The sequence below is a fragment of the Somniosus microcephalus genome, chromosome 4 (assembly GCF_052327205.1).
Source record: "Somniosus microcephalus isolate GS21.2 chromosome 4, FLI_Smic_1.0, whole genome shotgun sequence".
NCBI lineage: Eukaryota > Metazoa > Chordata > Chondrichthyes > Squaliformes > Somniosidae > Somniosus > Somniosus microcephalus.
In genome coordinates this window covers 178,435,751-178,462,648 of record NC_140990.1, presented here as the reverse complement: position 1 = coordinate 178,462,648, position 26,898 = coordinate 178,435,751, and the positions used below count along the sequence as shown (strand labels likewise).

At 46.0% G+C, this 26,898-nt stretch overlaps 1 protein-coding gene across 2 annotated transcripts in view; it reads right to left on the bottom strand.

Moving 5' to 3' along the window:
• Positions 1-26,898, bottom strand: part of col18a1a (collagen type XVIII alpha 1 chain a) — a 381,250-nt gene that overhangs the window by 68,003 nt on the left and 286,349 nt on the right. For both annotated transcript variants that reach the window (XM_085985533.1, XM_085985532.1), the window contains 5 exons: positions 17,892-17,936; positions 15,169-15,195; positions 12,722-12,784; positions 3,662-3,697; positions 945-1,019 (listed from right to left, as the gene is read on the bottom strand). In XM_085985533.1, coding sequence (XP_085841659.1) covers positions 945-1,019; positions 3,662-3,697; positions 12,722-12,784; positions 15,169-15,195; positions 17,892-17,936 — 246 coding nt within the window. The remainder of the gene's footprint in view (positions 1-944; positions 1,020-3,661; positions 3,698-12,721; positions 12,785-15,168; positions 15,196-17,891; positions 17,937-26,898) is intronic.

Sequence of the window (26,898 nt, the reverse complement as noted above, 5' to 3'; positions counted from 1 at the left end):
TTAATCATCTTAAACACCTCAATTAGATCTTCTATACTCAAGGGAACACAAACCTAGTCTATGCAACCGGTCCTCATAATTTAACCCTTTTAGTTCTCATCATTTCTCATAATTTAACCCCTTCAGTGAGACCACACCTGGAGTACTGCGTACAGTTTTGGTCTCCTTACTTAAGGAAGGATTTACTTGCATTGGAGGCAGTTCAGAGAAGGTTCACGAGGTTGATTCCGGAGATGAAAGGGTTGTCTTATGAAGAAAGGTTGAGCAGGTTGGGCCTATACTCATTGGAGTTTAGAAGAATGAGAGGGGATCTTATTGAAACATATAAGATTCTGAAGGGGCTTGATGCAAAAGGGATGTTTCCCCTCATGGGGGAATCTAGAACTAGGGGGCATAATTTCAGAATAAGGGGGCACCCATTTAAAACGGAAATGAGGAGGAATTTCTTCTCTCAGAGGGTCTTGAATCTTTGGAATTCTCTTCCCCAGAGAGCTGTGGAGGCTGGGTCATTGAATATATTTAAGGTGGAGATAGACAGATTTTTGAATGGTAATGGAGTCAAGGGTTATGGGGAGCGGGCAGGGAAGTGGAGTTGAGGCCAAGATCAGATCAGCCATGATCTTATTGAATGGCGGAGCAGGCTCGAGGGGCCAATAGACCTACTCCTGCTCCTACCTCTTATGTTCTTATGTATGTTCTGGTATCCTTATGGTGAATCTGCACTGCAACCCATCCAAGGTAATTATATCCTTTGAGATGTGGGGCCCATAACTGAATTCCAAATGTGGTCTAACCAGAGCTTTATACAACTGTAGCATAATTCCACCTCTTTGTATTTCAGCATCAGGTTGTGCAATGTGACAAAGTGACGTTCGTCAAACCTCTTCAAGTTAGTACATGTGATATAGTCTTGGGTTTGTGATAAAATGAACTGATGTGCTTACGTTGCCACTGCCGTATATGAATCCAGGAGGGCCAGGTGGGCCTGGCAATCCAACACCATCTCTGCCTGGCTCACCCTAAAAAGGAAAACAGCCAAAAACACATTCAGAGTTCAACACTTGTATCTTTGCTCAATGAATTCAGGCTGAATATAATAAGCAACTCTTTATGAAATAATGGACCAGCCGGCATCAGGGACAGATCTTTATTCTCCCAAGTTATGAGGGATCAGGCTAGGAATGACCCCCAATGCTCGTAGCCAGTTGACATTACCAAAGGGTCAGAGGTGCTTAAATTTGGACCAGCTATCAACAAGACCCAAATAAAGGCCAGTGCAGTATTGGTGCCCTACCACTAAACGTCATGCTATCTGGTCAATACCATATTGGGCAAGACATGCTGGTAGGGTTGGCAAACTTCCATGATCGCCCTGGAGTCTCCAGGATTTAAAGATTAATCTCCTGGACTATGCTGCGAGCAACCCGGGAGAAAAGTCATAGGGGTATAGAAAAAAATTGTTTGCTTTTTAAACTTTCTTCGAGCATTTGTTTATTAGTTACATTAAATATTGGAGATGGAAAAAAAGCTGTTTGACCGGGTGGGGCAGTTGGAGGCGGGAGGTCATGTGATGAAACCTCCGGGAATACGTCCAACCAGAGCTGGCCACCCTACAAGGTGGAGACCATTACCAACACAGCAACTTAGTTCTTCGCTTCACACAGTAGGCTCCTGAAGCCTAGTCATGGGAAATTGAAGAGATTCCTAGCTTGAACCATTGGTATTAACCATAGGGAGGAGTCCACGGTTCCTGTACCGGAAATAGGAAATGCCACGAGTGTGTTCTGTTTGCTCACTTCAAACAGGATGAAAGGTTTATTTGTCAGATCCAGGACTGAAATGCCCACACAACTCTGGGATGGTATAGTGTACTGGGAGTTTGACTTTTGGGTTAGGGAGAGTACGGCACAGGCCGACACCATGCCTGGGGTTGTTCTCCTTAGAGCAGAGATTTAGTAGAGGTGTTCAAAAATGATGAGGGGTTTTGACAGAGTATAAAAGGAGAAACTGTTTCCACTGGCAGAAGGTTAATAAGCAGAGGACACAGATTTAAGGTAATTGGCAAAAGAACCAGAGGGGAGATGAGGAGAATTTTTTTTTTTACACAGTGAGTTATGATGATCTGGAATGCACTGCCTGAAAGGATGATGGAAGCAGATTCAATAGTAACTTTCAAAAGGGAATTGGATATATACTTGAAAAGGAAAAACATTATAGGGTTATGGGGAAAGGGCAGAGTGGTGGGACTAATTAGACAGCTCTTTCAAAGAGCTGGCACAGGCACGATGGGCCAAATGGCCTCCTTCTGTGCTGTAAGATTCTAAGATTCTATAAAGGCCTCCTCTGCAGTGTATGATTTTATTGTGCCTCGCTGCAATGTGTGGTACCAGGTTCTGGGGAGGCTTCAAGCAGAAGACAGACACTTTCCCACATGAAGGGACAGAGTGCCACACACCTAAACCCCAGCTATAGAGTGACATTGAGAGAGGTGAGGAAGCAGGTCATCTTCCCATCCCATCTACCATCTCTTCAATGTTAGAGGTTCCTAATAAAGTAGCAAGGTACAGCACCAACTTCTCAGTGTGACTCACCAGATTCATGGAATATCTGGATTACCCCAGGATAAATGTCAAAGGATGGTCCATCTTTGTATATAACAAGTTTATTATGATATAAACAATAATTGTGATTATTGTAATCTACCTCCTCAGATGTGAACACACAATAAATACGTTGACTTTTTCTATGTGGTAGGTTAAAGATTTGCACCTTTTATTCTACATGTAATGCAACTTTGTTCTGGTTTATACCTAAATTTAAACAAATGACAGTAACCAATTTTTTTCTGATGCACATCACAAGCCACATCATTATAAAATAGCTGCTCAGGTTTATGAGACAGGAAGGAGCTCTCAATGATGTTCACTCCAAATTGCCCCGATTACAATAGAGCTCCTTCTAATGGTAGGAAAGTGGTAACTGCAGGAAGATCAGCTCTTCTTCGGGACTTAAACCCTCCAGAAACAGCCACTTACTTTCACTCGAGAGGAAATGGAGACTTCCCGCAATTACATTGTTTTGTTCGGTTGCAATGCAGGTAATAGAACATGGTGTCAGTTGTGACTCAGTGGGTATCACTCTCGCCTCTGAGTCAGAAGGGGGTGGGTTCAAGTCCCACTCCAGATACTTCAGCACAATATCCAGGCTGACACTCCCAGTGCAGTGCTGAGGGAGTGCTGCACTGTCAGAGGTGCCGTCTTTCAAAAGAGATATTAAACCGAGGCCCCGCCTGCCCTCTCAGGTGGACTATTTCGAAGAGCAGGGGCGTTCTCCCCGGTGTCCTGGTCAATATTTATCCCTCAATCAACGTCACCAAAAATGGATTATCTGGTCATTACCTCATTGTTGTTTGTGGGAGCATCCTGTGCACAAACTGACTGCCGTGTTTCCAACATTACAACAGTGATTACACTTCAAAAGTACTTCATTGGCTGTAAAGCGCTTTGGGGCCTCCTGAGGTTGTGGAAGGCGCTATATAAATGCAAGTCTTTCCTTCTTTAAATATTTAAATCCCTAAACGCAGTGCTAGTCGGATGAAATTGTCCCTTTCAACTCCCTGCATTGCACATTACAGCTGTGACAGACATCCCAATATCCTTACCTTCATGCCTGGATCTCCATGGGCACCATTTGGCCCCTAAGAGAGAAAACATGTGGGTTAGAATAGATTAAAAGACACATCTACACCTCAGATAACACACACCAGTGGCTCTTGTGTCAGCCGTGGCTCAGTGGCAGCACCCTCGCCTCTGAATCAGAAGGTTGTGGGTTCAGAGTCCCACGCCAGAGACCTGAGCACAATATCTAGGCTGACACTCTAATACAGTACTGAGGGAATGTTGCACTGGGAGGTGCCGCCTTTCGGATGAGACGTTTGACCGAGACCCTATCTGCCCTCTCAGGTGGACGTAAATATCATATGGCACTATTTCAAAGAAGAGCAGGGGAGTTCTCCCCGGTGTCCTGGCCAATATTTATCCCTCAACCAACATCACTAAAGCAGACTATCTGGTCCTCATCACATTGCTGTTTGTGGGACCTTGCGGTGTGCAAATTGGCTGCCACGTTTCCTATATTACAACAGTGACTACAGTTCAAAAGTACTTCATTGTCCTGAGGTTGTGAAAAGCGCTACACTGACTATTCCTTAATCTGTGCTGTTGCCTGACAGAGTTGCAGCCAGTCACTTAAATGAAAAGGACTGTTTTTTTTTTAAAAAGCACCTTGAATCAAAACCCCAACTTGGACTAACCAAGGTCTAACAGTTAGGGTTACTAAATGGCTACCAACCACCACCAGGGGTTTAAAACCTGACCACGAGAACATACCCTACAAGTCTGCCCACCAGATACCGCTCCTCTTGATCAAGGTACAGTGAATTGCACTTTTCCTCTGCTGTCTCACGATACCTCAAAAAAGTGTGATTAAGACCTGATACCCAACCTCCACAGCAAAAATGCAACCTACCCTCCAGCCTTAAACATTGCAACGCACCATCAATTCCATATAAAAACACGAAATTGCTGGAAACATTCAGCAGGTCAACCCTACCTTCCTTTCTCCACAGATGCTGCCTGACCCGCTGAGTATTTTATTATTCATTCTCGGGATGTGGGAGTCACTGGCAAGGCTGGCGTTTATTGCCCATCCCTAGTGCCCTGAACTGAGTAGCTTGCTGGGCCACTTCCAGGGGGCAGTTAAGTATCAACCACTTTGGTGTGGGACTGGAGTCACATATAGGCCAGACCGGGTAAGGAGGGCAGATTTCCTTCCCTGAAGGACATTAGTGAACCAGATGGGTTTTTGACGACAATCCAACAGCTTCACGGTCACTTTTACTGAAATCAGCTTTTTTATTCCAAATGTTTTTTTTAAACTGAATTCAAATTCTCAAGATGTAATGGTGGGATTATTAGTCCAGGCCTCTGGACTTTAGTCCAGTAATATAAACCACGACACTACCATACCCCAAATGCGAACATTAGCCCCATTTTCTGATTTTGATTTCAGATTTCCAGCATCTGCAATATTTTGCCTTTTGAACAATTCCATGTACTTTGCCACCTTCTGCCCACTGGTCTCTTTTTTACCTGATTCTCCGAGGAGCAATCAATTCGGTAACCATCACTTGCTTATTCTCTAGAAGCCCAATCACCAATTCCGTGCAGAGGCGTCAACCTTTCCGCCAAGGAGGCCACTGGATCCCCCAGACCAGGCTTAGCTATTCGTGGTGCAGAAAACTCCTTGCTGATTGGAAGATTCAAACTCGCCACCGCCCCCCACTAAACCACCAGACCGGGCGAGGAGTAATAGTACACCTCGCGGTGTCGTCAGCAAGCTCACAAGGATGTCAAGGCCTCGGAGAGGGTGCAGAGTACATTTAATAAAATGGTACCAAAGATGAGGGACTTCAGTTATGTGGAGAGACTAAAGAAGCTGGGATTGTTCTCCTTAGAGCAGAGACGGTTAAGAGATTTAATAGAGATGTTCAAAATTATGATGGGTTTTGATACAGTAGGTAACTAGAGGACACAGACTTAAGATAATTGACAAAAAAAAGCCAGGGGGGAGATGAGGAGAATTTTTTTTGTTTACTCAGCAAATTGTTATGATCTGGAATGCACTGCCTGAAAGGGGGTGGAAGCAGATTCAGTAGTAACTTTCAAAAGGGAATTGAATATATACTTGAAAAGGAAAAATTTGCAGGACTATAGGGAAAGAGCAGGGGTGTGGGACTAATTGGATAGCTCTTTCAAAGAGCCGGCACTGGCACAATGGCCTCCTTTTGTGCTGTATGATTCTACGTTCAAAAAATAAGATTTAGAGGAGGATGTGGTCTCTCATTGCCTTAGTGGTTTCATACAAACTCAAGCAGTACAGGAATGCACAGGTTAGCCACCTGCAATTTTGACCATCGGTTTCTCTGGAAGTAATAAACCTGATCATAAAGCTTATGCCTCATTCAGTTTTAGTATAGCCTGATTGGTGTCCAGAATCATAACTACATCGCCACACAAAAACGAGAGAAACCACAGTGACCATTTCCCAGAAGCTGTGTGAGGTCAGCATCCTAGCTCTTAAAGAATTATCTTTTAACTTCCTCCACAGCATTTGCATCATTCGTGTTTCAACAGCTGGAACACATTACATCAACAGCTGGAACAAGTTGTCAAAGGAAGGATGGTTGAGGCCAGGACACTGCCAAGATGCTGTAACAGGAAGACGGTAGGGTTGGTATCCTGGTCGAGTGGGCCAAAAGGCCTTCTTTGTCCAAAGTCTATTTTGTGATCTTGTCAACATCCGTACTCTGTAAAATGAGTCAGGAAGTTATTAAAGGGGCCTCATCTTCACCAAAAGGATTGGGCAAATGTTTTATTTTGGGAGGTGAATCGTAGAAGAGCTGTGCAACACTTTTCACCCTAATATTCTATCCAAATGATGTGATGTTGACACTAATTTTGCCACCCTGTTGTCAGGTTTGTGAATAAAAATAGTTCACCAAACACTTCTTCATCAAAAATAATGCTCGCATTAAATGCATAGAAAATGAGTAACACAAGAGAGGAGACAATGGTAGGGCTAACAAGAGTTACTACCTTGGCTTGTACTCCGTTTATCCCACATTGCATGCTTTAGGTGTCAGCAGGTTGTGAGTTAAAGTCCTACTGAAGAGACTTGAGCAGAAAATCTAGGTCGGGAGTTCAAGTCCCATTCCAGAGTCGAGGTCAAAATCCAGGCTGACACTCCAGTGCAGTACTGAGGGAGTGCTGCATCGTCGGAGGTGCTATCTTTCAGATGAGACATTAAACCGAGGCCCCGTCTGCTCCCTCAGGTGGACGTAAAAGATCCCATGGCACTATTTTGAAGAAGAGCAGGGGAGTTCTCCCCAGTGTCATGATCAATATTTAACCTTCAACCAATATCACTAAAACAGATTATCTGGTCATTATCACATTGCTGTTTGTGGGAGCTTGCTGTGCGCAAATTGGCTGCCACGTTTCCTACATTACAACAGTGACTACACTCCAAAAGTACTTCATTGGCTGTAAAGCGCTTTGGGGCATCCTGTGGTCATGAAAACCGTTGTAAAAATGCAAGTTTTTTTCTTTTATTTCCACCTATTTATTGGAGAAATGTAATAAATCCTGTGTAAACAACAGCTCAATTCCACTCTTCAATCAAAAATCCAAAAATAAATCATCCCCACAAGGGGATCCATTGAAAATGAATGGATTGAAAATCAGGTGTGTTCTGTAAAGTGCGTGTGACCCACCCCCACCAGACTACTCCAGGGGAAAACCTATCCCATGCGTCCGGGTGTTTAATCTGCTCAAGTTCCTACCACCTCTGCCATGGAACAATACAAGGCTTCTAAGAAAGGTACGGCTATAATCATGGGAGATTCTCCGCACAAGAGGGGAGAACACACTGGATCAAGTCTACACGAGCATTGTAGACGCTTATAAGGCCATTCCCTGCCCCCACCTTGGGAAGTCTGACCACCTCTCCCTGTTTCTAGCCCCGGCATACAAACCGCTCATCAAAAGAGGGAGAACATCAGTGAGAGCAGTGAAAGTATGGCCAGAGGGGGCAGTATCGGAGCTTCAGGACTGCTTCAAACGCACTGATTGGGGCATGTTTGCCCATAATGACATCGAGGAATACGCATCCACAGTGCTATTCTACATCAACAGCTGCGTCGAGGTCGTCACGACCCATAAAAATATCAGGACATACCCCAACCAGAAACCCTGGATGAACGGAGAGGTCCGCTCACTGTTGAAAGCACGCGACGCAGCATTTAAATCTGGCGACGCGGCGGCTTACAGTGCAGCTAGGACCAACCTAAAAAAGGGTATCAGGACTGCCAAAAGGAAACAGACACTGCGGATAGAGGATCACTTCCGCAACAACTCGGACCCCCGGCGCATGTGGCAAGGCATCCAGTCCATCACTGACTACAAGGGCAAAAACACCAGTCCCCCGGTTAGCGATGCCTCCCTTCCAGAGGAGCTTAACAACTTCTACGCTCGCTTCGACAGGGACAACAGGGAGCCGGCTACCAAAGCCTTGCCACCCCCGGAAGACCAGGTGCTCACTCTGTCGACCTCCGACGTAAGGGGTGTTCTACGCGAAGTGAACACACGAAAGGCTGCTGGGCCGGATAGCATCCCTGGACGGGTACTCAAGGAATGTGCTGATCAGCTGGCTGATGTCTTCACCGCCATCTTCAATCTGTCATTGGCCCAGGCAGTAGTCCCTACATGCTTCAAGACCGCTACCATTATTCCTGTGCCAAAACAAACGGCTGTGACGTGCCTGAACGACTATCGACCTGTCGCACTCACACCCATCATAATGAAGTGTTTCGAGAGACTGGTCTTAGCCCACATCAAAGCCAGTGTTCCCGCCTCTCTTGACCAACACCAGCTTGCCTATCGTGCAAACAGATCAACGGAGGATGCAATCACAACTGCTCTACACTCGGCACTGAATCACCTAGATGGTAAGGAGACCTACATCAGAATGCTGTTCATAGACTACAGCTCAGCATTCAACACTATCGTCCCCAACAAGCTGGCCACCAAACTCCAAACTCTTGGCCTGAACACTTCCCTCTGCAACTGGACCCTGGACTTCCTAACAAACAGACCCCAGTCTGTCAAATTAGGTAACCACACCTCCCCCCCCCGACCCTGAACACGGGGGCCCCACAAGGATGTGTGCTGAGCCCCCTCCTCTACTCCCTCTTCACCCACGACTGTGTGGCTGTTAATCGTTCCAACACCATCATCAAGTTTGCGGATGACACCACGGTAGTAGGCCAGATCACCAACAACGATGAGTCAGCCTACAGGGAGGAGGTCCAGCATCTCGTGAAGTGGTGCACCGATAACAACCTGGCCCTTAACACCAAGAAAACAAAAGAAATCATTGTGGACTTCAGGAAGTCGAAAGGCAGAAGTCACACCCCCATCCACATCAATGGGGCTGTGGTGGAAAGGGTGGACAGCTTTAAGTTCCTCGGAGTCCACATCACGGAAGACCTCTCCTGGTCCCTCAACACCTCCTCTCTGGTGAAGAAGGCCCAGCAGCGCCTATATTTCCTAAGGAGGCTGAAGGGATGTAATCTGTCACCCCTGATCCTCTCTAACTTTTACCGCTGCACTATAGAGAGCATCCTGACAAACTGTATCACAGTATGGTATGGCAGCTGTAGCTACTATGACCGGAAAGCCCTGCAGCGGGTAGTCAAAACTGCCCAACGCATTACCGGCACCTGGCTACCGACCATAGAGCACATATACCAGAAACGCTGTCTACGGAGGTCACGGTCAATCATCAAAGACCCTACCCACCCCAGCCACAGTCTGTTCGCCCTCCTGCCATCTGGGAGACGCTACAGATGCATTCGCACCCGTACGACCAGATTTAGGAACAGCTTCTTTCCCAGGGCTGTCATCCTACTGAACTCCACAAATAAATTCTAAAGCCTGCATATCTGCCAATGCACTTTATTATGGTTATATTTATGTTAATATACTACAAGCCAAATGTATGTTGAATGTTTAAATGTCTTAATCCAAATGTACTCTCTTGGGAGCCGCAAGCCTACATTTCGTTGTACTGCACTTGTGCACTAACAATGACAATAAAAGTTGATTTGATGTGATTTTTGATTTAATCTTCATATTGATTCGACAAAGCAAATTGGCAAAGGTAGACTTGAGGAACAGTTCTTAGAGTGTATGCGGGATGGTTTCTTGGAACAACACGTTGTGGAGCCAACCAGGGAGCAGACTATTTTAGATCTGGTAATGTGTAACGAGGCTGGATTAATTAATGATCTCGAAGTGAAGGATCCTCTTGGGAAGAGTGATCATAGCATGGTAGAATTTCAAATTCAGTTTGAGGGCGAGAAAGCTGGTCTCAAACTAGTGTCCTGAACTTAAACAAAGGTAATTACAAAGGTATGAAGGCAGATTTGGTTAAAGTGGACTGGGAAAATATATTACAGGGTAAGACTGTAGAAAAGCAGTGGCAAACATTTAAGGAGATATTTCATAACTCTCAGCAAAGATATATTCCAGTGAGAAAGAAAGACTCTAAGAGAAGGATGAACCATCCGTGGCTAACTAAGGAAGTAAAGGATGGTATCAAATTGAAAACAAAGGCATACAATGTTGCGAAGAATAGTGGAAGGCCAGAGGATTGGGAAATTTTTAAAAACCAGCAAAGGACGACTAAAAAAATGATAGAGAGAGAGAAGATAGCTTATGAGAGTAAGCTAGCAAGAAATATGAAAACAGACAGTAAGAGCTTCTGCAGGTATATAAAAAGGAAGAGAGTAGCTAAAGTAAACGTTGGTCCCCTAGAGGATGAGTCTGGGGAATAAATAATGGGAAACAGGGAAATGGCGGAGACTTTGAACAAATATTTTGTATCGGTCTTCATGGTGGAAGACACTAAAAGCATCCCAATAATGGATAATCAAGGGGCTATTGGGGTGGCGGGGGGGGGGGGGGAGGGGACTTAAAACAATCACTATCAGTAGAGAGAAAGTACTAGGCAAACTAATGGGACTAAAGGTGGACAAGTCCCCATGACATGGTGGCCTGCATCCTAGGGTCTTAAAAGAGGTGGATGCATTGGTTGTAATCTACCAAAATTCCCTGGATTCTGGAGAGGGCCCAGCGGACTGGAAAACCGCAAACGTAACACCCCTATTTAAAGAAAGGAGGGAGACAGAAAGCAGGCAACTATCGACCAGTTAGCCTAACATCTGTCATTGGGAAAATGCTGGAGTCCTTAAGGAAGTGATAGCAGGACATTTAGAAAATCATAATATAGTCAAGCAGAGTCAGCATGATTTTATGAAAGGGAAATCATGTTTGACAAATTTTCTGGAGTTCTTTGAGGATGTAACAAGCAGGGTGGATAAAGGGGAACCAGTAGCTGTCGTGTATTTGGATTTCCAGAAAGCATTCGGTAAGGTGCCACATAAAAGGTTACTGCACAAGATAAGAGCTCACGGGGTTGGGGGTAATCTATTAGCATGGATAGAGGATTGGCTAACTAACAGAAAACAGAGAGTCGGGATAAATGGGTCATTTTCAGGTTGGCAAACTAACTAGTGGGGTGCTGCAGGGATCAGTGCTGGGGTCTCAACTATTTACAATCTGTATTAATGACTTGGATGAAGGGACTGAGTGTAATGTAGCTAAATTCGTCGTTGATACAAATATAGGTGGGAAAGCAAATTGTGTGGCGGACGCAAAGAATCTCCAAAGGGATATAGATAGGTTAAGTGAGTGGGCAAAAATCTGGCAGATGGAGTATAATTTGGGAAAATGCGAGGTTATCCACTTTGGTAGGAATAATAAAAAAGCAAATTTTTATTTAAATGGGGAGAGATTACAAAATGTTGAGGCACAGAGGGATCTGGGGGTCCTTGTACATGAATCACAAAAAGTTAGCACACAGGTACAGCAAGTATTTAGGAAGGCAAATGGAATATTGGCCTTTATTGTAAAGGGAATGGAGTATAAAAGTAGGGAAGTCCTGTTACAACTCTACAGGGCGTTGGTAAGACCACACCTGGAGTGCTGTGTACAGTTTTAGTCTCCTTATTTAAGGAAGGATATACTTGCACTGGAGGCAGTTCAGAGAAGGTTCACGAGGTTGATTCCGGAGATGAAGGGGTTGTCTTATGAAGAAAGGTTGAGCAGGTTGGGCCTATACTCATTGGCGTTTAGAAGAATGAGAGGGGATCTTATTGAAACATATAAGATTCTTAAGGGGCTTGACAGGGTAGATGCAGAGAGGATGTTCCCCTTGTGGGGGAATCTAGAACTAGGGGGCATAATTTCAGAATAAGGGGAAACCCTTTTAAAACGGAAATGAGGAGGAATTTCTTCTCTCAGAAGGTCGTGAATCTTTGGAATTCTCTTCCCCAGAGAGCTGTGGAGGCTGGGTCACTGAATATATTTAAGGTGGAGATAGACTGATTTTTGAATGGTAAGGGAGTCAAGGGTTATGGGGAGCTGGCAGGGAAGTGGAGTTGAGGCCAAGATCAGATCAGCCATGATCTTATTGAATGGCGGAGCAGGCCCGAGGGGCCAAATGACCTACTCCTGCTCCTACATCTTAAGTTCATTTCCTCCCAGCGCAACACCGGCCTACAAAGGCTAAGATTTAGCTGAAATGCAGAAAACTATCCACCTGAAAATGTCAAAGTGTTCAGTCACCAAGAAGTACAATTGCCTATAGATGAATCCCCACACATGCACAAGTTATACTTTAGATCCCCAATAAAAAATCTTCTGCACCGTAAGCAGCTCAGACTGACCGAACTGAGAAAGCGGGAATCAAACCCTGGCCAATTGCCTCATCCTAAGAGGTCTGGTCAACTTTGCAAACTACAGCATCAATTCCCAAAAAAGAAGTCCTCATTATACAGACTCAAGAGAGTTCAGTTAGACCAGGTTTTCCTCTACTCAACTCTACCGAGAGCTCCAACAGGCTGAGAGCCAAATGAACCCAGCCAACTGAGGCAAGTTTAGAGAAGCAACTGTGCAGCTGGAAGTGACTCAGATATGCTGCGGGAATGCCTTTGTACTTTAGTGCAGTTTCCTGCTCAGGTGTGTCTACATTTACTCACCTGGGGACCAGGTAATCCCGTTAACCCAGTTTCTCCTGGATATCCTCGAGGCCCTAGCAATCCCTGAAAAAACAAAAGGAAATTGAAGTTGCCAATTTGCATGACTGTAAATGGAGTTAGCAGTAAACACTCCAATATTTAGGTGTCGGCTGTGGCTCAGTGGGTAGCTCTCTTGCCTCTGAGTCAGCAGGTTGTGGGTTCAAATCCCACTACTGAGCACAAAAATCTACCAGTACCGAGCGAGTGCTGCACTGTCAGAGGTGCCGTCTTTCAGCTGAAACGTTAAACTTTGGATGTAAAAGATCCCATGGCTCTATTCTGAAGAAGAGCAGGGGAGTTCTCCCTGGTGTCCTGGCCAATATTTATCCCTCAACCAACATCACTATTTTATTTTCTTTCCAGTTTTGAAAAAGGGTTTCGACCCGAAACGTCAACTCAAATTTCTCTCCACGGATGTTGCCTGACCTGCTGAGTTTTTCCAGCATTTTCTGTTGTTATCACTAAAAGAAAACTGGTCTTTATCACTTAGCTTTTTGTGGGACCTGGCTGTAACGTTTCCTACATTACAACAGCGACTACACTTCAAAAGTGGCTGTGATACACTGTGGGGCGTCCTGAAGTTGTGAAAGTCTTTCTTTTTTTCAATGCCTTCAACCCAACTAGGACCACCCACCTGAAAAATAAATTCCAATTCCCTTTGATTAGAAAGATGATCATGCTCCTATCATCTCAGTATTTAAAGGAAATTGAAGGTGGATCTTCTGCTTCCTTTTCACCCAATTTTGAAAGCTCTTTAAACTTAAACAAAAAAGTGTGTGTGCAGAGTGGCACAGGTCACACACGCTATGCATGAACTATAACTGTTTTCCTACCTCCACCTTGTGGTAATAACAGTGATAATACTGGTGAACACCATTTGTAATGCAACTGAGCCCGTCACAAGAAACTCATTGCAAACCTCCCCTTAAAACCAGCTTCAGCCCTGGACTCAACGCTTAAAGTTAGATGAGTTAATACCGCAATCAGACAAAACGGTTTAAAAACAGTCACCCCCTCAGGGGTTTAGAACAATAATGTTTGGCTGCATTTGCTAGTATTTATGGGTGGGCATTTCAACTACATACCTACGAGTTTTATGTAACACAGGAACAGGTGGAGCCGTTCAGCCCCTTGGACCTATCCCGCCATTCTCTCAGATCATGGTTGATGTGTACCTCAACCCCATTTACCTACCTTGGCTCCCTATCCCTTAATTCCCTTAACTAACAAACATCTATTGATCTCAGTCTTGAAAAGTTCAATTGGCCCACGGCATTTCGGGGGAAGAGTTTTCCAGATTTACACTACCCTTTGTGTAACAAAAGTGTTTTCTGATTTTCTCCTAAGTGGCCTAGGTCTAATTTTAAGTAATACCTGCTTGTTCTGGATTCCCTCATCAGAGGAAATAGTTTCTCTGTATCTACCCTATCGAATCCCTTTATCATTGTAAAGACCTCGATTAGATCAGCCCTCAACTTTCTAAATTCAAAGTTTATATAACCTGTCCTCATAATTTAACCCTGTAAGCCCTGATATCATTATAGCTGCGTTATACACCCGCCACGGCCAACATATCCTTCCCAAAACTGACTGCAGTCTCTAGATGGGGCCTGTCCAAGGCTCTGTACAACTGAAGCATCATATCCTCACTTGTGTATTCCAACTCCCTTGAGATAAAGGCCAACATTCCATTAGCCTTTTTATTTTTTTGTACCTTTTAGTGATTTGTGTACATGGACACTCAAACCCCTTTGTTCCTCCACAGTTCAGCCTCTTATCATTAAGAAAATATTCCTATTCATCTTTCTTGCATCCAAAGTGAAGGAATTCACACTTGCCCACGTTGCACTCCATCTGTCAATCTGTCTATGTCACTTTGTAACTTCTCATTCCCATCTACACAACCTACCATGCCTTCTCTTTAACAGTGTCTCCTCAGGAACAGCATTACACAGTTGATGGACAGTGACATGGGATTCCTGAAAAAATTCAGCCATGATCAGGTGCAGGCATAATGCAGTCAGCTGAAGAGTCTCGTTCACTAAGCTGACACGTGCGCCCCAGTGATAAAACACCCGAAACCCACCCAGCTGACGACAGAGACCTGAGTGGGCTGACGGATTAAAATGACAGCCACCGTCTCAACTTGATCTACATCCCTGTCACCAAGGTGGTGATGGACAGCAAGGAAAGGAGGCATTGGAGGAGCAGCAGGCCCAATGATCAACAACTTCTGTGCCGCATCAGTGCCAACCGAGCCCTCTGATTGGTCAGGAACCATTGCTTCCTCATTCGGCACACTGCATAAACATTGGGAAACCTTGTGTATGGCCAACAAAGCAACACAGGAAGGCAACAGCTGCCAGTCAAGGAAGTGCAGACAGACATCTCAAATAGTCAGGACTCACCTGTTCTCCTTGGATACCTGGCTCACCCTATTGAGGAAGAAGAAAAACAGGCCATTAGGAACATAGAAACAGGAGGCCATTCAGTCTCTCGAGAATGTTCCACCATTCAATTAGATCATGGCTGATCTGTATCTTAACTCCATTTACCCACCTTGGTTCCATATCCCTTAATACCCTTGCCTAACAAAAATCTATCAATCTCAGTTTTGAAATTTTCATTTGACCCCCAGCCTCAACAACTTTTTGGGGGAGAGAGTTCTAGATTTCCACTACCCTTTGTGTGAAGAAATGCTTCCGGACGTCACCCCTGAATGGCCTAGCTCTAATTTTAAGATCATGCCCCTTGTTCTGGGCTCACCCCATTAACTAACAGAGAAAGGTGAGCATAGATAAATGTTATTCCATTAAATACTGAGGTAATGTGTGCCCACTCTCATCATTTATGTATTAGCTACTTATGCAAACAATTGGTAACTATTACATAGTTTTGATTTTGGAGGCCAAGCCTCTGAAAGCTGCTGGATACCCTGACGCGTGACATCCCTTCCCAGAATTGGACGGATAATTAATAGCTTTGCAAGCATTAAATCAGATGCAGTGAGATTACCTTGTCATTTATCTTATTGCTGCTTGTGGGACCTCATTGGGCACAGGTTGGTTGCTGCGTTTCCTACATTACAACAGTGGCTACCCTTCAAAAATGAACTCCATTGGCTGTAACACTTTGGGAAGTCCTGAGGTCATGAAAGATGCTATATAAATGCAAGTTCTTTCTTTTCTATCTTTCTTTTTCATCAAGAACCCCAATGGACCCAGTTCATCACAGTTAATGCTTTTGCCTCGGTTGATGTCCGTTCACCCCAACAGGCACATGTACTGTTGCACCAGCTATCTGGCCATTTTTATGAATCATATTTTATATCCAAAACCCCAAGAAAGAACTGTGCTGTTGGGCAAGCTTCTGGGAGTGGCTTAGGGAATAGGATTGCAAGCCAGGCTAACCTGACTAAGGTGCATTCATATGCAAACGGCCATCTCACACTGACAGGCTGGGTGGAAGGGAACCCAGGCCAATTGACATCATCACCATCTAATATGATTACTGGGAACAATACCCCGAAAAGTAACTCAGAGACACTATGCCCTCACATCAATAAAGCACAGTCTCAACCGAAACTGGTGGAAGGCAGGAGATGGCCAGGCCATTGTCTTCCAGGAGATAAGCCAGTTAAGCAAGTTCGGTTTGAGATTGAAACCCATTACCTGCTAATGGGGGCCATCAACTCAGGAAACGACAGACATCCAGTAATCAGCACTCATTGTCTCTTCAGGTGCCAGGCCTGGGAGCGGGGAAATGGAATATAATTTTTCACAAAGATTTCAATGGTCATGAGTCACTCCAGGCCACAGGGGGGTCCAGACAGATCACCTGAGTCAATACATCGATCAATATTGGTGGGAGAAAAAGGTGATGGGTTTTGGGTATATAAGGAGCCGTTCGAGGGTTGCTCTCTCTCTCTCTTCTCCTCGGCATCAATCTACATAAGAACATAAGAAATAGGAGCAGGAGTAGGCCATTCGGCCCTTCGAACCTGCTCCACCATTCAATGAGATCATGGCTGATCTTCTGCCTCAACCCCATTCACTGGCCCTATCGCCATATCCCTTGATGCCCTTACCAGTCAGAAATCTATCGACTTCTGTTTTGAATATACCCAATGACAGAGCCTCCACAGCCCTGTGGGGTAGAAAATTCCACAGATTCACCACCCTCTGTGTGAAGAAATTTCTTCTCATCTCAGTCCTGAATGGCCTACCCTTTATCTTGAGGCTGTGGCCCCTGGTTCTAGATCCCCCAGCCAAGGGAAACATTCTCCCAGCATCCATCCTATCAAGCCCTGTAATAATTTTGTATGCTTCAATGAGATCCCCTCTCATTCTTCTGAATTCAAGAGAATACAGGCCTAGTTTACTCAATCTCTTCTCATACGACAGTCCCGCCATCCCAGGAATCAATCTCGTGAACCTTCGTTGCACTCCCTCTATGGCAAGTATATCCTTTCTTAGGTAAGGATATACTTGCCATACAGCGAGTCTCCCGAGTGGGGCTCGGCTCGACGGAACACCGCCAGAAACTGAGCGCTGCTCTTCATCCCTCATCAACAGACCTCGACTCAAACTGGAACTTGGATACCGCGTCGGCGGTACGGAACCAGGAGCGAGACGTACAGGAAGAAGTTGCAAGCAAGACAACGGGCAATCAGGGTGAGCATATTACCTGTGCCTACACATCCACAAGACCACTTAGCTGTATGAGGGGGTGATTGTAAGTCCCAACCAAACCTTAGAGGGGTTTAGTGCTGGGGTCCTGTGTTAGTTTATTTCATGGGAGGGTTCTTTTATTAGACCGTGGTAATTTAGCACGGTATGGCTTGTTGGACAAGCCAGAGTTGTATTGTTTTGTACTGTTACGAGTGTTATTGTTAATCCTATTAAACACAATACGGTTGAGCTCAAACGGGTGTCCGAGTCTGATCTGTCCATATAATCCCTATTGTCCAGAACTTGTAGTAAGAGGTGTGTTTTCGGTGCGCCCGAGAAAACCACTTACAGTACATCAACGAACCAGGAAGTTTGTAAATAATAGACAGCGAGCATTAACAAAAGTCTCAATCAGGAAACTCAGCCACACACTCCTGTGGCTGTAAGGGTGATCCCCTCACCTTCAGTCCAGGAACTCCAGGTAGTCCAGCTTCTCCCGGGTACCCCTATAGAAAACAAGAAAATCAAACGTGATGTTTGTTACAAGGCATTTAAAAGCGATTCACTGTTTTTCAACAACTGCCTGAAATGGTCATTTCTGTCTCATCGTATCTCGAATTGAAAATTAAGGGCTAGAAATTCAATGTATTTGTGCCTCCGGGGGGCGCTAGCGGGGCGCAAAGGATTTTTCGCCCGGGTGCAGCGCCGCTAACGACTCCTGCTAAATTCAGCGGGAGTTTAGCGGCGGCAGTAACCGGTAGCACCCCGCTCCGCTGCACAGGCAATGGCAACGTCATCACCATGCGCAGCGTCCCGTTTTCGCCCCGCCTGCAAAATTGGCCCGCACCCCCTGAATCTGCGCCGGGCGATGACCGCGGGCGGCAATGGGAACAGAGCAGCAGGAGGCTCACGGGGCACTAAGTAAAGGGAAGGTGACGGGTGGGGAAAAGAAAAAAAATCAGCCGACTTACTTGTTGTGGCCCGTTGCCTCTTTGAACGCAGGGTCCGTGCCGCGATCTGGCAGCCCGACATTCTGCTTGTGTGCTGGGCTGCTGGCACGGCACCTCGCTCCCCAGTGGTCCAGGTAGGGCCCCGCAGAGCTGTGGGCTTGAGCCCTCCCCTTTAATGAGGGGAGGAGCTCTTCCATACGGCAGCACTACGTGGCCCAGTGTGTAGCGCTGCAGAACGCACCGCCCCGATATTCAGGGTTAGCGCTCTAAGAAGGAAGTAGCACTTGAATTAGCGCGCCACCTCCCTCTTAGGGCGCTAAAACTGAATTTAGCGATAGGCGATGTTAGCGACCCAAAATGGTCGCTAACGAATTTTTCCCCTAATAGTCTATTTGCAAGGACTTTGGCTCAATCATCACCATAACTTTTAATGGCATTCACCAGGATTAAGTCCAACAATGACTGGCCTAAGTCTGAAGTATTCATCTGAAAAACAGTCTGCTTAAAGTCACTACAGAACAGCTGATCTCCCTGTTGGTTTCCCCAAGGTTCCAAGCAGTGGGGAAAGCTGGGAGTTGGGATTGAACAACAAAACGTCGCTCATTTCTCATTTTTTGCAAGAAGGTAGTAAGACTTCCATTCCTTTGATTGAGTAGATTGGGCCGATACTCTCTGGAGTTTAGAAGAATGAGAGGTGATCTCATTGAAACATATAAGATTCTGAAGGGGATTGACAGGGTAGATGCTGAGAGATTGTTTCCCCTGGCTGGAGAGTTTAGAACTAGGGGTCATAGTCTCAGGATAAGGAGTCGGCCATTTAAGACTGAGATGAGGAGGAATTTCTTCACTCAGAGGGTTGTGAATCTTTGGAATTCTCTACCCCAAAGGGCTGTGGATGTTGAATCATTGAGTATATTCAAGGCTGAGATAGATAGATTTTTGGACTCTGGGGAATCAAGGGATATAGGGATCGGACGGGAAAGTGGAGTTGAGGTCAAAGATCAGCTATAATCTCATTGAATGGCGGAGCGGCCTCGAGGGGCCATATGGTCTACCCCTGCTCCTAATTCTTATGTTCTTAAGTCTTCATGGCCTGCTCCAGAGGTATGGTAATGTAACGGTCCTGGACAAGCAACTTAAAGTTCAAACTCCACCGAGACAAGTTATGAAAATGAAACGAAGCAATCTAGCAAGGTAAAGCAGAATACTGTGGCTGCTGTACAAGGGACTTTACAGCCTTCCAGCCTCAACATTGAGTTTAACAACTTTAGATCATAACCACTGTTCCCAGCTTTTCAAACAGGAGGTGCTGGCAATGGTTCTGCTGTAACCATTTACACCTCCTCTGGTCTCATCTTTTGTTTCTTTACTTGTCCCATTACCATTCGCTTTCACCTTGCACCATCATCCCTTTTGTCATTCCATCTCTCCTGCCCTCCACCCTATCACAGACCTTCCCTTTTATTCTCTCCACCGCCTGCCCCTCGCCCCGTCCGCCCACCTTTTTCCCTGCCTCTGTACTTGCTTAAAAACTGTTACATCTCTAACTTCTTCCAGTTCTGATGAAAGGTTATTGACCTGAAACATTAATAATTAATACAAACAATAAATGCTGGAAATACTTATCTAATGAAGAATATACCTGCCTTAGTGAGAAACTTTCAAATGTTGGTGTTCAGAGAAATTTGTGTGTCCTCGTGCAAGAAACACAGAAAGCTAGCATGCCAGTACAGCAAGCAATAAGGAAGGCAAATGGCATGTTGGCCTTTATTGCAAGGGGGCTGGAGTATAAGTGTAAGGAAGTCTTGCTACAATTGTACAGGGCCTTGGTGAGACCACACCTGGAGTACTGTGCACAGTTTTGGTCTCCTTACCTAAGGAAGGATATACTTGCCTTGGAGGCGGTGCAACAAAGGTTCACTGGATTGATTCCTGGGATGAGAGGGCTGTCCTATGATGAGAGATTGTGTAGAATGGGCCGATACTCACTGGAGTTTCGAAGAATGAGAGGTGACCTCATTGAAACATGCAAGATTCTGAGGGGGATTGACAGGGTGGACGCTGAGAGTTTGTTTCGCCGGGCTGGAGTGTCTAGAACTAGGGGGCATAGTCTCAGGATAAGGGTTCGGCCATTTAAGACCGAGATGAGGAGGAATTTCTTCACTCAGAGGGTTGTGAATCTTTGGAATTCTCTGCCTCAGGGGGCTGTGAATGCTGAGTCTTTGAATATATTCAAGGCTGAGATCGATAGATTTTTGGACTCTAGGGGAATCAAGGGATATGGAGATCAGGTGGGAAAGTGGAGTTGTGGTCGAAGATCAGCCATGAACTTAATGAATGGCGGAGCAGGCTCGAGGGACCGTATGGCCTACTCCTGCTCCTAATTCTTATGTTCTTACTCAGCAGGTCAGGCAACATCCGTGGGAAAGTGGAGTTGAGGTTGATGATCAGCCATGATCTTATTGAATGGCGGAGCAGGCTCGAGGGACCGTATGGCCTACTCTTTCTCCTATTTCTTATGTTCTTAGAGGCAGTGCAACAAAGGTTCACTAGATTGATTCCTGGGATGAGAGGGTTGTCCTATGAGGAACGATTGCGTAGATTGGGCCTATACTTTCTGGAGTTTCGAAGAATGAGGGGTGGTCTCATTGAAACATACAAGATTCTGAGAGGGATTGACAGGGTAGATGCTGAGAGATTGCTTCCCCTAGCTGGAGTGTCTAGAACTAGGGGGCATAGTCTCAGGATAAGGGGTCGGCCTTTTATAACTGAGATGAGGAGGAATTTCTTCACTCAGAGGGTTGTGAATCTTTGGAATTCTCTGCCCAAAGAGCTGTGGCTGCTCAGTCGTTGAATATATTCAAGGCTGAGATAGATAGATTTTTAGAATCTAAAGGAATCAAGGGATATGGAGATCGGGCAGAAAAGTGGAGTTGTGGTCGAAGATCAGCCATGAACTTAATGAATGGCGGAGCAGGCTCAAGGGACTGTATGGCCTACTCCTGCTCCTAATTCTTATGTTCTTACTCAGCAGGTCAGGCAACATCCGTGGAGAGAGAAACAGAGTTACCGTTTCAGGTTGATGACCTTTTGTCAGAACATTAACTCTGTTTCTCTCTCCCCAGATGCTGAGTGTTTCCAGCATTTTCTGTTTTTAAATCTAGCAATTTGTTGGCTAGCACGGGGAAAAAATGACGATATAAGCTGCCTGGAAAACCCAACTGGTTCCACAAATGCCACCCCCTACCTCATCTGGCCTACAAGTAACTCCAATCCCTCTGTGGCCTTGCAAGCTGGGTCAACTAGGGAGGAACAATAAATGTAGCCTTGCTGGTGTACGCCCACATTCTGAGAACACATTTAGATAATTGTGGTCATGCCAGCAGGGCCCTCAAGTGCTCCCTTAGTCCCTCAGAACATAAGACGTAGGAGCAGGAGTAGGTCATTTGGCCCCTCGAGCCGGCTCCGCCATTCAATAAGACCATGGCTGATCTGATCTTGGCCTCAACTCCACTTCCCTGCCCGCTCCCCATAACCCTTGACTCCCTTATCGTTCAAAAGTCAGTCTATCTCCACCTTAAATATACTCAATGACCCAGCCTCCACAGCTCTCTGGGGAAGAGAATTCCAAAGATTCACGGCCCTCAAAGAGAAGAAATTCCTCCTCATTTCCGATTTAAAAGGGTACCCCCTTATTCTGAAATTATGCCATTGGGGAATTTGGGGAGTTCAAATCATAGACTTAAGACTGTTGGAGGATGTTCCATAGAGCATTTTCACTAGGTAACTCTTTCTCCTGCTTCACCCGTTGTAGTTAGGGCGAGAGGACGCTTGTGTGGAGCATAAATGCCGGCATGGGCCAGTTGGGACAAATAGCCTGTTTCTGTGCTGTAAATTCTATGTACTTTGACAGACTGTCAAATGCTACCTCCTGTAGTGTATGTACCTTTAAGAGAGAACTACTTTTACAGCTCCTGTATACTGTAGTACCAGCAATGACCACACCTATCTATAAGCCTTGAGCATGCCTCTGTACTCCCAGTCTTGAGACTACCCTACTCCAGTAAACACCTGTTGATTGTTAAGTTACAGCATCCGTGTAGTTATTGGAAAACATCATACTCTCAGAATCACGGATCTAACAGTGGCGACGAGTGTCGATTCGAATCTACCTGCAACTCTGCATTTCCCTTCAAGGATTCGCTCCGGGAGGGCGGTGGAAGAAAGTCGAGGCCAGAAACACGGGCGTCGACCACGAGCAACTGCCCAGTCGTCTGGCAGAGAGTGAACATCGCAGGGGAGGCTGTTGAGAGCCAGGCTTGGTTCCCCAGCCACGACGATCCAGCAACAGACTGGCAACAGGTACAGCGCAGACCCTTCCCGGACAGCGGCGGCTGGAGCCGACCGACGGCAGAGAAAAAGCCGAGCAGCGTCGACGGGGTAAGAGAGAAGGTGAAGCGCACAGGGCGCAGCCGGGGGTTGAAAACCGAGCGGCGTCGAGGAAAAACAAAACAGAGAGAGAGAGGGTAAAGCAGCAGCCGGGTTCAGGACCGAGCGGCGGAAACGGGAAAGGCGCACAGGAAAACGTGCAGAGCACAGCCAGGGCTCAAGGGCTGAACAGTGTCCGCGGGGAGAAGAAGGGAGAGCGCAGGAGATGCCATTGAGCCGCGGAGAAGGAAGAGCGCGGGAGACGCCATTTTTAGAAGCCGCAGTGGAGAAGAAGGGTGAGCGCGGGAAGAAAAGAAAGCGCGGGAGACGCCATTTTGTGCCAGCGGAGAAGAAGGAAGAGCGCGGGAGACGCCATTTTTGACAGTTAAATCACACCCAGGGATGCCGAAGAGTGGCAGTATCTCTACGTTCGACAATGAAGTCGAAGATTGGGCGACATATGTGGAACGCATTGAGGTGTACTGCAGGGTGAATGAAGTGCCAGATGCTAGGAAAGCACTGGTTTTGTTAAATTCCATGGGTGCAAAAACTTATGGCTTACTGCTAAACCTAATAAACCCAGAGAAGCCCGTGGATAAGAATTTCGAAAGCATAGTAGAAATCCTACAGGACCACTTAAACCCCACACCACTGCTGATAGCAGAAAGATTTAAGTTCCACAAAAGGAACCAGCATAAAGACGAAAGTAATGCGGAGTACTTAACGGAACTGCGCAAGCTATCGAAACACTGACAGTTTGGAGTGGGACTAGCAGATACGTTAAGGGACAAGTTTGTGTGTGGGCTTCAAAGTGAAGGAACCCAGAAACGGCTTCTATCAGAAAAGGATCTTACACTGGACAAGGCTTTCAGCATGGCAGTATCACACGAAGCAGCCGCAAGGGGCGCTGCAGAGATACAACGGAGACCGCAAGAATATGGCACCAATGAAATATCCTATGGAACAGGGAAGTGTTATCGCTGCGGCAGAACAACACACGACCAGAAGGATTGTTGGTTCAAGGACCAAGTGTGCAGACAGTGTGGAAAAGCAGGACACATAGCAAGAGTCTGCAGGTCAGGGAAGAAAACCAACAGCAAGAAATCTCCACAGGAGAAGTACAAAAAGGTACATAAGGTGATGGACAGTAGTTCAGATGAACAGAAAAGTGATACAGACTCCGGAAGCAAGGAGCTGGGCTGTCTGAAACTACATAAGGTAACCAAAATGGAGGATCACCAGACTATCTGGGTCACACTCAAGATAGACGGAGTCCAAGTGAAAATGGAATTGGACACAGGATCAGCCCTAACAGTCATACACCAAAGGGACTACAAGCGGCTATTTTCACATATACCCTTGAAAGCACAAGAGATTGTCTTGAAGACGTACACGGGGCAAAAAGTCTACCCCAAAGGAAAAATAAGGGTGAAAGTGATATACAAAGGCCAGGAAATACCTAAAATGGACCTATATGTATTGCCAGATGGAGGACCACCACTACTAGGACGTGAATGGATCCGGAAGATACAATTAGATTGGCATTCCATACAGGCACTGAAGGTTGAGGCCAAAAAGGATGACGACGTCACACCTGGACGACTGCCAAAAATGCTAACTGACGCAAAAGAAGTGTTCCAGGAGGGACTCGGAACACTAAAAGGCATAACAGCAATGATTAAAATAGAGGAAAATGCAAGCCCAAAGTTTCTTAAGACCAGACCAGTGCCTTATGCGATCCGACCAGCCGTTGAAGCAGAGCTTGAAGGGTTGGAACGTTCAGGAGTACTGTCTAAAGTAGACTGGAGCGAGTGGGCTACACCCATCGTTCCTGTAATGAAGAGGTCATTGAGTAATATGCCTGGGGAACCAAAGAAGGTCCGCATCTGTGGGGATTTTAAGGTGACAGTGAACCCAGTCCTTCACACGGTACAATATCCGCTTCCTCGAATTGAGGATATTTTCGCCTCGCTATCTGGAGGTAAACGCTTCACCAAAATTGATCTAGCCCTGGCGTACTTGCAAATGGAGGTAGAAGAAGCCTCGAAACAATACCTCACGATCAACACTCATAAAGGTCTCTACCAATACAACCGGCTGGTGTTCGGTGTAACATCGGCTCCGGCTATTTGGCAAAGGGCGATGGATCAAATCCTGCAAGGGATTCCAGGGACCCAGTGTTATTTGGACGACATCCTGGTCACGAGCGAAAATGACAGTGATCACCTCGCCTAGCTGGAGAAGGTGCTCACTAGATTGAAGGAATATGGGCTACGAGCTAATCGCCACAAGTACGAGTTTTTCCAGAAGCAGATCTCATACTGTGGCCACGTTATTGATGAAGAGGGGTTACATAAGTCCCCTGAAAAGATTGAGGCAGTAGTCAAGGCTCCAGCACCGGAAAATGTGTCACAATTGAGGTCGTTCCTCGGGCTGGTGAACTACTACCATAAGTTACATAGATACATAGAGATAGGAACAGGAGTAGGCCATTCGGCCCTTCGAGCCTGCTCCGCCATTCAATGAGATCATGGCTGATCTTCGTCTGAGATCATAGCTGATCTTACCAGTTCAGTACCCCGTCCCCGCCTTTTCTCCGTAACCCTTAATCCCCTTAGCCTTCAGAAATATATCCAATTCTCTCTTGAAAATATTTATTGAATTAGCCTTCACAGCCCTCTGTGGCAGGGAATTCCACAGGCTCACCACTCTTTGAGTGAAGAAATTCTTCCTCATCTCTGTTTTAAATGATTTGCCCGCTATTTTTAGACTGTGGCCCCTGGTTCTGTGCTCCCCGGCCATTGGAAACATTCTCTCTGAATTCAGCCTGTCCAGGCCTGCCATAATTTTATATGTTTCGATGAGATCCCCTCTCAATCTTCTAAACTCCAGTGAGTACAAGCCCAAACTATTTAATCTCTCTTCGTAGGTCATTCCCGCCATTCCAGGTATCAGCCTGGTGAATCGCCGTTGCACTCTTTCCATGGCAAGAACATCCTTCCGCAGATGGGGCGACCAAAACTGTACACAATACTCCAGATGCGGTCTCACCAGCACCTTGTACAGCTGTAGTAAGGTATCCCTATTCCTATACTCGAACCCCCTTGATATGAAGGCCAACATACCATTTGCCTTCTTAATCGCCTGTTGCACCTGCATGCTCTCCTTCAGTGACTGGTGCACAAGAACACCCAGGTCCCTCTGCACTTCCCCATCTCCCAATCTATTGCCATTTAGATAATAATCTACCCTCCTGTTTTTACCCCCAAAGTGGATAACCTCGCATTTATCCACATTATAGTGCATCTGCCACGTATCCGCCCATTCCCCCAACCTGTCCAAATCGCACTGTAGCCTCCTGACATCCTCATCAGAGCCCACCCCTCCTCCTAGTTCAGTGTCGTCAGCGAATTTGGAAATATTGCATCCAATTCCCTGATCCAGATCATTTATATATATTGTGAACAGCTGGGGTCCCAGGACAGATCCTTGCGGCACCCCGCTGGTCACTGCCTGCCACTCCGAAAACGAGCCGTTTATTCCAACTCTCTGTTTTCTATCCGCCAGCCAGTTCTCTATCCACGTTAATACTTTGCCCCCAATCCCATGAGCCTTAATTTTGCATGATAATCTTTTGTGTGGAACCTTATCGAAGGCTTTCTGGAAGTTAAGGTACACCACATCCACTGGCTCTCCCCCATCTATTCTACCAGTTACCTCCTCAAAAAATTCCAGCAGATTAGTCAAACACGATTTACCCTTTGTAAATCCATGTTGACTCTGTCCGATCCTTTCCCCATTTGTCAAGTGCTCCGCTATTTTATCCTTAATAATGGACTCTAGCATTTTGCCCACAACCGATGTAAGGCTTACTGGTCTATAATTCCCTGCTTTCTCTCTACCCCCCTTTTTAAATATTGGGGTAACATTAGCTACCCTCCAATCCACGGGTACTGTTCCCGAGTCAATGGAGTTCCGGAAGATGATCCTTAGAGCATCTGCTATCTCCAGGGCCACCTCCTTAAGTACCCTAGGATGTAGTTTATCAGGCCCCGGGGATTTGTCAGCCTTCAGTCCCCTCAACTTACCC